General features: G+C 36.0%; 1 protein-coding gene across 3 annotated transcripts in view; it reads right to left on the reverse strand.

Annotated features, from left to right (window-relative positions):
• The window catches only part of SMC4 (structural maintenance of chromosomes 4), a 36,380-nt gene that overhangs the window by 9,717 nt on the left and 13,796 nt on the right, over nt 1-12,867 (reverse strand). For all 3 annotated transcript variants that reach the window (XM_057315860.1, XM_026497396.4, XM_044383521.3), the window contains 8 exons: nt 10,824-10,964; nt 9,930-10,080; nt 8,537-8,701; nt 6,329-6,562; nt 4,490-4,675; nt 3,096-3,257; nt 484-709; nt 327-406 (listed from right to left, as the gene is read on the reverse strand). In XM_057315860.1, the coding sequence (XP_057171843.1) occupies nt 327-406; nt 484-709; nt 3,096-3,257; nt 4,490-4,675; nt 6,329-6,562; nt 8,537-8,701; nt 9,930-10,080; nt 10,824-10,964 (1,345 nt within the window). The remainder of the gene's footprint in view (nt 1-326; nt 407-483; nt 710-3,095; nt 3,258-4,489; nt 4,676-6,328; nt 6,563-8,536; nt 8,702-9,929; nt 10,081-10,823; nt 10,965-12,867) is intronic.

Raw genomic sequence — 12,867 nt, forward strand, 5'->3', positions numbered from 1 at the left:
AAAGCAATTACGTACTGCAGCAATAACTGTATGTGGAAAAAAAGCCATTAAATGTCAAATAATTATTGAGTGGTTAAATTATGAAATATCCATATGATCCAAATGTAATACTAGAAAGATACATATGTTGAGCATATACTTTCTAATTAACATGTTTTATTTTTACAGCTTTAAAGGTTTTATGTTAAAAAATATTCCCACAGCTTATGTCATTTATACAAAATTTGATCTGTTAACTTAAAATTTGAGTACACTTAGGCTGAATTTTATAGTATATATGTTACACATTAAAAAAAAGCTGTGACGATGATTTTATATATGCTGACCTCTTCTTCCGAGATTTCAACAACAACTGATGAACCCATCCTTCCTTTCATTACTTTGCTTCCACCACCAGTCATTGTACCTACAGAACAGAAGTCAGACTTAGTTGTCTCCCCCAACAAGATTAAATAAACTCAATGGCAGGAAAAAAAATATTACCTGACTGTTCTATGATTTGCCCCTGTAATGTCACCACTCTCCATCTTCTATCTCTTTGATACGCTACTCTTGTGGCTTGATCTAAGTTGTCAGCAACTAAGGTATCCCGTAAAGCAAAGTAAAAAGCTTGGCGAATTTTCTCATCTTTTACTTTTACTAAATCAAATAAACGAGGAGTATTTTCAGGAGTTTGAATTTTGGTCATTTTATTCGCCCATACTGTCATCTAAAAGTTTAAAAAAAAAGAAAAATAATATTTCTTTCAGGTATCATTTATGTAAGATACATACATGTGTATCATGTAAGAACATGTATACAAGGTTCTGAATATCTGCATAATTGATTATTTTACTATTAGAAAAGTTACAGTAAAATTCTATTCACAGATGATGTCTTATATAAAATCTTAGGGAATACACACACAAAACTATTAAACCTAAGATTTCAGCCTAAAGCTGTAGGATACAAGATCAATATATAAAAATTAATTATATTTCTATAGACCAGTAATGAATAACCTAAAAATGAGATTAAAAAATTCCAATTATAATGATAATCATATTAAAAGAGACAGAAAACCTCCAAAACAGGAATTTAACAAAAGAAACACAAAAACTGTAAAGGCTATAAAATATTATAGTATGGATTTGGACCTAAATAAATAGAACACATTCCCACTTCATGGACTGTTAAGGCTTAAAATTATTAAGACGGCAATACTACACAAATTCATCTACAGATTCAATGCAACCTGCATTAAAAATCCCAGTTACCTCTCCCCCACCCCCGAAATTGACCAGCTGATCTTAAAATGCATATGGAAATTACAGGGACTCAGAATAGCCAAAAACAATCTTGATATCAACAAAATTTGGGGTGCCTGGGTGGCTCAGTCGGTTAAGCATCCGACTCTTGATCTCAGGGTTGAGTTCTAGTCCCGCATTGGGCTCCACGCTAGAGGTGGAGCCTACTTAAGAAAGAAACAAAGGAACAAAATTAGAGGACTACTGATTGCAAACCTTTTTACAAAGCTAAAGTAATTAAGACAGTATGGTACTAATGCAAGGACAGACATACAGATAAATGAAGAATACAGAAATAAACCCTTACACTTATGGTCAGTTGATTTTTGACAAGGATGCCAAGAAAATTCAATGAGGAAAGAACAGTCTTTCCAACAAATTGTGCTGGAACAACTGGACATCCACATGCAAGAACAGAGTTAGACCCTTTACACTGTATTATAAAATTAACATGGATTAAAAACCTAAATGTAAAAACTAAAGCTACAAAACTCTTAGAAGAAAAAAGAAGGTCAACCACCATGGCCTTGGATTATGTAGTAGTTTCTTATATATGACACACAAAACATAAGAAACCAAATTAAAAAAAATGTTGACTTTAGACAACCCACAGAATGGGAGAAAACAATTGCAAATCATATGTCTGACAAGAGATTTGCACCCAAAATACATAAAAAAATTCTTACAATAAGACAAACCAATAAACGAATGGGCAAAGGATTTTAATAGTTCTCCAAAGAAGATAAATGGCCAATAAGCACATGAAAAAATATTCAACATTAGTAATCAGGAAATGCAAATCAAAACCACAACGAGAGGGGTGCCTGGGTGGCACAGTCAGTTTAAGTGTTCAATTCTTGATCTCAGCTCAGGTTTTGATCTCAGGGTCGGAAGTTCAAGCCCCATGTTTGAACTTCACGTAGGGTGTGAGGACTATTAAATAAACTGAAAGCTTTATACATTATGGGTAGGACATGGTACAGCAACAGTGGGAAAGTTTGTCAGTTCTTCAAAAAGTTAAACAGTTAACAGGTGACCCAGCAATTCTAATCCTAGGTATTAACCAAAGAGAGCTGAAAACATGGGTCTGCACACAAATCTGCATATGAACGTTCATAGGAGCATTACCCACATAGCCAAAACATGGAAACAACACAAATGTTCATCACTGAAGAATGGATAAACTAAATGTGGTACATCCACACAATGGAACAGTTTGGAAATAAAAAGAATGAACTGCTGATATATGTAAATTTTGAAAACCTTAACTAAGCCACACACAAAAACCTATGTATTGAATGATTTCATTTATACAAAATGTCCAGAACAGGTAAATAATAATAATAAAAAAAAAGTAGATTATAAGTTGTGGGAGATAGGTAGTAACTGTGAATGAGTAAGAGATTTCTTTTTGGGGTGATGAAAATATTCTGGAATTAGTGGTCATGGCTTAACAACCTTATAAATATACTAAACCCAACCGAACTCTATACTTTAAAATGGCGAATTTTATGGTATGTGAATTCTATCTCCATAAAGGTTTTTGGTTTTGTTCTTTTAAAAATAGTTATTGTTGATGGAAGTTAAAAACAGCTATTAGTCACTCTAATACTGGAAATGGATATTCCTTTAGGGGAGGCATAACATGGTTTTTTCCTACAACTATATGACCCCAGGACCTAAAAGAATCCTCAAAACATATCAGGTGTTCACTAAATAACTATATAGAAAAAAAGCTAGGATTCAAAATCAAAAAGCAATCTGGCACTTTAAATTATAGGTAATTACAGGTAGATTGCGAATACCCACCTTATCCAAACCTATAAAGGTTGCAACTCCAATATTCTGTCTTTTAAGGAAGTTCACACAATCTTGGGCTGTATCAATAGAATCAACAACAATGTAGTCTAATGCATGACAACAGGATGAAATAGCAACATCATATTTTTCATCAATTGCTCCTAAATCCCCCTAATGATTAAGAGGAAGGGAAAAAAAAAATCAATGCATAATCAGTAAGAAATAGGCACAGGATCATTTCATTACAATTTCTACAGATTTTTCATTACTTTTACTTGAAAAACTATACTTATGCATGGTTTAAAAAATACAAAAAGGGTACACAATGAAAAATATGTGTCCTCTCACTCAACCTTCCCCTTCTGCAAAGGCAATTATGACTAGTTTTTAACATACCTTTAGAAAAAAATGTATAGATATGTAGAATTTGAATTTTTAATGAGAGCACAAAATGAAAGAACTGTTTGTTGCATGAAAATGTTAAGATTTTAAAATCTTTCAACCTTAAAAGTACTATAGCATAAACAAATTCTAAAATAAAATTTTTATTATTGAAAGCCAGCTAAGATTATGTAAGTCCTGATAAAACACATTTCCCTACTTATCCATGAATTAGCCAGGAAGCAGCATCCACAGACTAGCTTCATATTTCCATGAGAGCAGAAGAACAGAATCACATTACCTCCCAAGAAAATAAGGTAGAAGTCACCTGACATGAAGACGTGGAAGCAACTATGCTGGGTAATTTTCATTTGCCCTTATGAATCATTTTCTTCTGCTTCCTTCTCTGGAAGGCTGACTCAGGAATACACAAATCGGCTCCCTTGGTTCTCTAGCTTTAGAGAATGTGAGGTATCAGCTAGAGATGGCACGGTAAAGATGAATGGGGCTGATGTATTTTCCCCCATATCCTTCTGGCCAGCCTCTAAGCCATGGCTACAGTTCCCATTCCCTCTCTAAGTACAGGGGCAGTAATGGCCTCCACTACTGCTAGTCTTGGGTTTCTATATTATCCTTTGTTGATTTCTCTACATTCTAGCCACAACCTTCAGTATAATGGTATAAAACAATTTATCACATTCTTAATTTTTTAAAAAAAGAATAAAATGATTTTGATAAATTTCCTTATCACAACTAGCTAGTTTTTTTCTTGGTATGAAAATGACAGTTATCTGAAACTAAAAAAGAAAAAAACTTTCTTTTAATATGAGATAACCCATACCACAAAGAATTTTATCATGCTTGAAGAGCAAAGTGTTTAAAAATGAATGTCTTTTAAAACTAAACTAAAAGTCATTTCATGTACAGTAACTTAGTATTACAGTTAAGTCAAAGGAAGAAAATTATTTACAATGTCTTTCTTAAGAAAAATATATAGTCATTTCCAAATAAATCTACTTTACCAATCTTCCATATATTCCTGGAATCCTGCCAGATTTTTTTTCTTGAATTATTGCATCAAGGACTTTCCCCCTACTTCGATTCATTGCTAAGGAACTCTTTGCTTCTTCAACTTTTTGGAAAAGATCACGAACCAAACTTTTTAATTTTATTTCTTCTTGTGTAAGTTTTTGAAGTTCTTTTTCTTTCTAAAAGCGTAAAGTGAAGAGAATGAATCCCAGAAGCATATGCCCAGCCATAGCATAGAATTAGTTGCAATGCCTCATAAAAAAAGGAAACACCAATAATCAACACTTGAACCAGAACTAAACTTCTATCTTGCAACTGTTGGGTCTGGGTTTGAAAATATGGATGAGTTTTCTATTTTAAAGGACATAAATTATTTGGGTCAATAATAAGGAATATTAAGTGCAGTATGGTTCTAGCAATACACTGATTAATAGAATGAGTTGAGCTATGGCTGTGGAAATCCCAGTTTGTGGGGGCGGCGGCGGGACAGAGGGAGGGAATCTTCAAGCAGACTCCCTGCTAGTGTGGATCTCCCCCTCCCATTCGGGGCTCCGTCTCATGACCCATGAGATCACAACCGGAGCTGAAACCAAGAGTTGGATGCTCAACCGCCTGAGCCACCCAAGCACCCCCAAAACGCACAGCTTTGAAATGAAAGGGAACATGGTAAGTGACTAGTACTGCTGCTATACAAACATGTCCGGCTGCCAACAAGAGGAACCATACATATGTACACAAAACCCCAAACTCTCAGTTTCTCAATCTCTCTCTTTTTTAAAGATTTTATTTATTTGACAGAGAGACAGCCAGCAAGAGAGGGAACACAAGCAGGGGGAGTGGGAGAGGAAGAAGCAGGCTCCCAGTGGAGCAGGGAGCCTGATGCGGGGCTCGATCCCACGACTCCGGAATCACGCCCTGAGCAGAAGGCAGATGCTTAACTACTGAGCCATCCAGGCACCCCAATCAGTTTCTCAATCTCTTAAGTTAGAGCAGTCACTTTTTTCCTGACATTCTCCCTATCTCCTGGCTTTAAATGATTACCTATATTACCAGTCACAGTATCAAGTAAAAACTCAAGTTACAAACAGAATTTATCCCCAAACAAACTGAATCACCAAAAAGATAGAAGTGGTCACTGGATATAATTTAAGTTTACATTTAAATTCTAATTGGTCATGAAATTCCCTAATGACCAAATAGCGTACATTTACTAAAATGAAAAAAAGACTTTATTTTTAGTATAATTTGTCTTCAAACAGCATTTTCTATTGCCATCTTACCCAATGAGGCTCTGGAGATTAAAGTTGTGAAATTCCTTAGAGACCTAATTCACTCAAGGATAAGGAGGGGAACCTAATGGGCTAAGTTAGGTATCTTGATTAGTTTAAAACAGTATGCAGTCCCAACAACAAAAAACTATATCCTTAAGTTTAAAATCAGAAAAAAATATACTTAGATGGTTTGTATATTCATTCTTACATATATATTTAGGTTTTTAATTTACCCCTGCATAAGTTGTCTACGCCTGGACTTAGGGAAACACAAACTTTGTTTTGTTCAAATTATTTCTGTGGGAAATAATGGTGGTAGTAGCAGTGTTATTTACTGTTTGACATTTCTGGGGGGAATACAGTTCCTTGCCAGTGTCAATTCATATTATACTGAAATACTAACTTCTTTTGCGGAAGATTACACTAAATGAAAAACATAATACTAAATATACCCGTCACTTCAGAAGTTTGAATTAGAAAAAAATACATATTTAAATATATAAATTGATAACAAGGGTTGATACACAATATTTCAGATGAAATACAGAAGCAAAGATTTACCTCCTTTAATTCCAGTTCAGATTGAGGGAGTTTTGCTTCTATTTCCCTGATTGCAGCTTTCCTCTCTTTGAGAGTCTCAGAAGCTGCAATTAGAGCTTCCTTGGCCTTACTTAATTGAGACACCGCAGTATTATGACGACTGAGATAGATATCAAGTTCTGATTGGGCTACATCCATCTTTGAACGCGCTTCATTTACTGATTTGCTAAAACCCATAAGTTCTTTCTCTCGACTCTGTTAAAATATGATGGACTCCATTAATTCTGAAATACATTTTCAAACCTAAGCTGAAACGGAAACCATACATGTTGAATTAAACTTTAGAGATTCTACAAACATAATACATAAAAATAAGTAATTCTTACAATTTGAATTGGACTAGTAGTTTTCGCTTAGTTGCCAATGTTCACCATACATAGTCTCTTCTCAACTAATTTCACAAGAGCTTAATGAACTAGACATAAATATGCTCATTTTGGAGATTAAAACAACAAAAAAGAGTCGTTCAAAGAAGAAAAATTTGAGTCTAACCTCTAGATCCGTGGTCTTTCTATATTACTTCACCTGAAATGGTAAGGTATAAGGGCTATTCAGCAGAAAGTTTCCTCAAGTATATTTATGTTGAGGATCATTGTAAATTTTAGAGTTAAGGCCAGGTAATTGTCAGCACTAGTTATTATTTGACAACTGAACAGAAATTATGGGCTACTATAATTGACTGTGTAGAAAGGATCTCTGTATTAGAAAAATGGCATGTGAAAGGCCCTTACAAAAGCTCAATCCTTTCCTTTCACACAAGAGAATAGGCCCAGGACCAGAGGTTATGTGCAAGTCATCAGATCATCAGTTTAAATGTTTGATGGTGAAAATCATGAACACTAACATACACACACACTGCTCATGATGTTCTAGGCCTATTCTGAATGTTATGTATGAATTCCTTAATATAACAATCTCATGAGGTAAATACCATCATCTCGCTCATTTTGAGGAAAATGAGGTCAGTTTAAATAACTTGCTCCAAGTCATGCAATCACTCTTAAGTGGTAGAACCTCTGTTTCCAGATATTATATTATGCTGAGGAACTTGGATGTATGTCCTGGCTTTGTCATTAACCCAGGGTGCCAAGACACACAGATGTACTCAATATGCGTTAGATGAGCAAATGTGAAGATCTGTATCCATAAAGTATTATATCATGAAAGCTACTGCATTAACTATTGCCATTTTATCACATGGGCATCCTACTTGTGAAGTTTTTAGTGTGGCATTAGAACATGCCCCTATTCCAAAACAGAGTCTACTAAATCTGTAACTTAAAAAAACACAAAACCCAAGAAAACTTTCCTGAGGTATACACAGTTTGTACAGAGGCCTGTAACTTATGTATGTAAGCCTTACATAATTTACTTATATAACATAAGTCAATTCAATTACCATTATAATTTCTACTCAATATACTCGGTTTTGTCAAAGGCTGTGGTGAATATAAACAAGGATAGCTAACCTTTGTGCTTTACACTCTTGCTGGGCAGATAAGACGTATCAATATGACCACCTCATACTCGTGTTTTATTAATGAACTGCTAAAATAGCTAACGTTTATTATTTCTAGGCACTTTATGTAAGAATATGTACATTTTATTTTCAGAAAGATTCACAAGATGGTTAATATTTTCTTCCATTTTGAGAAGAGGACTTGGAGATAAAAACAACCCACACAAGATCAGAGATAATAAATGACTGATGTAGGATTTCAACCAAGAACTGACTCAAGAGCCATGGTTTTAAACTATTACACAAGTGCTACAAGAGAAAAGAAAGGTAGATATCAACCTGTGGTTAGTGTGGTTCCATGATTTTATCAGTGTTGATTAAATTATTTTCTTGGTAACTTAAAAGAACATGAAGACTATTTGATGTAATCAACAGACTTAAAAAATGACATATATAACAAAGTATTTGACATGACACATTTCTTGCCATCACTATAAATTCTCATTTAGTTAACTTTTTTAAAAATGGGAAAGTAGAAAACAAAAAGGGGAAACAGTCTAGGCTATTTTTAGGAACACTAGATATTAGCAGTCCAAAATTCTTCCAGCAGTTCAGTTTTTACTATTACTAAGCAAAACATTCTTTAAGCCAAAAAAAAAAAAAAAAAAAAAAAGTCACCAAAATAAACACCAATTGATAAAGAATCTTACTTCTTTTTCTTTCTGAAGCCCTTGTGTTTCCTGTTTAAGGCTATCCATAACTTCTTTTAATTTTTGTTCTTCTTTCTCTTTTTCCTTCTCAAGGTCACTGTTTTGAGTTGTTCTCTCAGTTATGATCTTCTCACTCTTGGCAGGTATACTTTTAAATTCTTCAACCTAAGATTGTGAAATAAACTTATACAAGCATATGCATTTAGACAATCCCGTATCATCAATATTCGACTTATTTAAAGCTGTTTCTCAGCATCCTCTGAGTTTTTGTGGTTTCCTTTGTAAATCAGACTTGAATTAGCTGGCTTTAGCAAATACTTAAACCATTTATGCATTTCTGTACTCTAAGTTTAATAGAAAAGCTAATTCTGTGAATTCCTCATTTGTTAAGGAAGAAAATCTCCTCCCTAGCTGGCCATCAGGTCTTTCTTCCTTTCTGCTCCATCTTCAGTCTGTAACTACTCTTCTTCACTGATTAATACTCTCTGACTAGATGGAATTTCCTAGACTGTCCTTCATGGGATACTGCAATTTACCACAGATTATTTTTATATCCCCTGGCCTCCCTGAAATCCTAAAATCTTTCATGTCACTCTTCCAAAGTCACCACGTAGGACTAATACCTTATTCTATTAATACTTTTTGGTAATAACCACTTATTGACATTTGATGCCTAAAAGCCAATAGTTCTGTAAGTTACAATTGGCTTAGTCCGTCCAATTTAAGGGTTACTTTCAAATCCATGTTATTTTGTTTATCCTGATAACCTAGTAGGAGAGTTCAATATTTCCCAAAATGATGAGCCTCAAACACTGATTCACACAAGATTTATTCCCATACTGAGCAGAAAGTATTTTATAAACAAATGCATTTGGAAAAATACAGTGAAAGACTCCCAACTGATTATTAGCGACTCCTAGGAAATTAGGCATTCTCGTCCAAACTTCGTTTTTAAAGCCTCAGAATAGCTAATCAGCTCCTTGCAGATCCTGAGCCTTCCCTTCCATACTTTCCAAGAGGGAACTCCTACTCTGATACTCTTCGATTTTTGTAGGAGGCAGGTAATATTTTTTTAAAAAGTCTAAAACACATAGCCAAAGACGTCTCTTTAAACCATTACCTTAAGAAAAGAAGAACTATTTTGTTGATCAAATAGAACGGCTAATTTGGTAAATATTTCCCTAAAAATATATACCACAGAAAAATAAGCTCTAAAACTCAAAGCCAATGAATGCTGAGATTTACCTTTGAAGAAAGAAATCACATTCAGAGATAAATCCTGAAACACTTAATATTCAGAATCCTATCTCATTTTCTTAAAAAATAAGGGACTGGCACACCCATGAAAAATAATGAAAATTAGATCTGATATTCAGATTCTTCTGAAACCTACCTTTTCTTTATCTTTTTGAAGTTGCTTCTCCAGTTTTTTGGCTTTACTTGAAGCATGTTTTAATTTTTCCCGAACTTGAACATCTTCCAAATCTAGTTGTGTAAATTTTTCTCTGTTTTCCTCAATAAATTTTGTAATTTTATTCAGTTTCCTAGCAAAGAAAGAGAATCATGTCACTATTTTGGATATTCATTTAAAGCCACGTTATATGCTCTGCCTGGGACACTGCTGCTGTAAACATGTCCAAACTCTTATGAGGAAGCGGAAGATGCTACAGCTATCCATTTTCAAACTGATATGCACCTCCCACTAAATTTGAGGGAGCCATTAAGATGTGATTATGAGGGCTGCTTTGCCCTTCTAAGCTAGATAGGAAATACTACATTTTCCAGTGACTATAATGCAAGGTATAGAAAGAGTTTACCATAAATTTAGGTAAAACTCACTTTAAAGGAAAAAAAAAAAATCACATAGGTAAGAGATATTGGTGTCACCGAACACTGACAGAGAAAGAGAAAGGTCATGATAAAACTTGAAAAAAAAAAATCTGGAGTAACCTAATTCTACCTCAATTAGATTTGTGGATTGTTTATTCTTAAGACAACTAACCTGTCAGGTTAAATGCTTATTTTTGCTGTGAGGTTTTATGCTATTGTGTTCTGCCACTAGGGGACAGCATCCTCTGCTATTTTCAGACCAGTGTTGGACATTCAATTTGTAATAATCAACTGGATGCAGGGCAATTAAGTTTATTTTGTTTGGAAAAGGAAACTATTTTATATGCCGGCAAAAGCATTACACTTATGTGCTGGCACTAAGTTTATATATAAACACACACACATAAAAACATGAACTCAACCCAAATACTTTTAATACTTTCCAAAAGATTATTACTTCTCTGCATCCTTTACAGCTTTATTCTTAGCTTTCATTTCATTTGACAGTATACTGCTCTTCTCATTAATTTCTTTGGTATCTTCATGAATTTTTTCCTTTTGAGTTTCCATTTCAGCAATTCGTTTCTGTAGATCATAACTAGAAAGAAAAAAAAAATCAGAGATCCTAAAATGCTATTTCTAAAGTTGTGCAATAACTTCTGGTGAAACGAGCTGTTTCCAAAGTATTCTTAAAAAAAAAAAAAAAAAAAAAGATTTTATTTATTTGAGGGAAAGAGAGACAGAGGCACATGAGGCGGGGGCGGGGCAGAGGGAGAAGCAGACTCCCCACCGAGCAGGGAGCCTGATGTGGGCCTCCATCCCAGGACCCCGGGATCATGACCTGAGCCGAAGGGAGATGCTTAACCGACTCAGCCACCGACTCAGCACTGAAGGAACTGTTTCTGAAGTATTCTTAACTGCAGTCAATTTACAATTACCTAGGGGCATGGGGGGAGAGACAGAGAACGCTGCAGCATAGACCTAATTCAGGGTCAAAGCTAGAATTAGGAACAAAATAGGTTCCATAAATTAGGTCGGCTATTACAGGAATTATAAAGAATACATACGTAGAATTATTATGTTAACAAACACTTGTGAACCCACCTCCTAACTTAAAGTAGAATATTTAAAAGTCAACTTTGAGGACTTCAGGGAAAGGTGGGAGAGTAGGAAGATCCTAAGTTCACCTCAACCTAAGGATATAACTAGATAATACCCACATCAGTACAAACCCAGAAAATGATGAAGACTGGCATCATGTAAAGAAGAGGCCTGCCACACTAAAGATGGGGTAGGAAAGGTGGAGATGTGGTTGGGACTAAAGGGACCCACGGGACTGTCCTTGGGAGGGAGGGGTGCTGGGAGCATGAAAAAGGGAGAGAAACAGATCCTCACATCAAGAATCCCAGGCATGGGAAGAGGAATCCCCATAACATTTGGCTTTGAACACTAGGGGAGCCTAATTTTGATAGAGTTCTGATAATCAGTGGGGTGTCACACCTGGGACTTTCAATATCAGCAGGCAGAGAGGGGAGGGTGAGAGGACATGGACACCTGACCCTTAAAGAGATAGCGTAACAAAAAGCTGCATGGAGATACAGCACAGAAGCAGCAGTTTGAAAAACTGGGGTATATGCGAAAGAAATTTATGTACTAATCTCAGAGCATGTGCTGGAGGGGAAGACACCTTTAGGAGACTTTTCCAGGAACAAAGAAGCTAGTGGGAGCCATTTCCCTCCTATCTCCCAGCCTAGATACAGGGATACCTGTGTGAACCAGTGCAATGCCAACACTCTCCACCTATCTTGCTAAGAGCTTGCCCCCCCGCCCCAATTCTCTTGCAGTCCTGTCCCTTCCGATATGCCTTTGGCCAGAGCCCATCCAAAGTGGTGCCACAAGCCTGGCAACATGCATGCAGCACAGACAGGAGCCAGCACCACTCCAAAGTGACCTGCCCTGGGGAGAGAGGAAGATAACTACACACACCAGTCTGACTAAACTCCAGCAGTGGCCTGGGAGCAGAAATCTGGTCTAGCTGCAGGCCCTGCCTACCAATGAAAGCTTCTCAAGGGACAACAGGGAAAGAGTTTGGTGCTACTGTATCTCTGGCAAATGGCTAGTCTGATTCAACTCAAGCCCAAAGTGGCCCCAGATTGGCTAACAACACAGGGAACAAACCTTGCCCAAAAGGCAGAGAGAACCGTTGCAGACGACTGGACTGAAGGCAAATGCGGCTTAACCACATCAGTGGGGCACATGCAACACACGTAACAGACACCCCTGTAGTGTCAAGTTCTGTGAACAGGGGACATTGCATTGCAGGACACTACAGGACCTCTTCTTCATAAAGCCACTACTTTCAAGAGCAGTAGACATAGCTGATTTTCCTAACACATAGAAAAACACAGAGTTGGACAAAAATGAGAAAACACAGGAATATGTCCCAAATGAAAGAAAAGGACAAAATCGCAAGAGAGCTAACAAAACAGAGATAAGCAATA

The sequence above is a fragment of the Ursus arctos genome, unplaced genomic scaffold (genome assembly GCF_023065955.2).
Source record: "Ursus arctos isolate Adak ecotype North America unplaced genomic scaffold, UrsArc2.0 scaffold_20, whole genome shotgun sequence".
Taxonomy (NCBI): Eukaryota; Metazoa; Chordata; class Mammalia; order Carnivora; family Ursidae; genus Ursus; species Ursus arctos.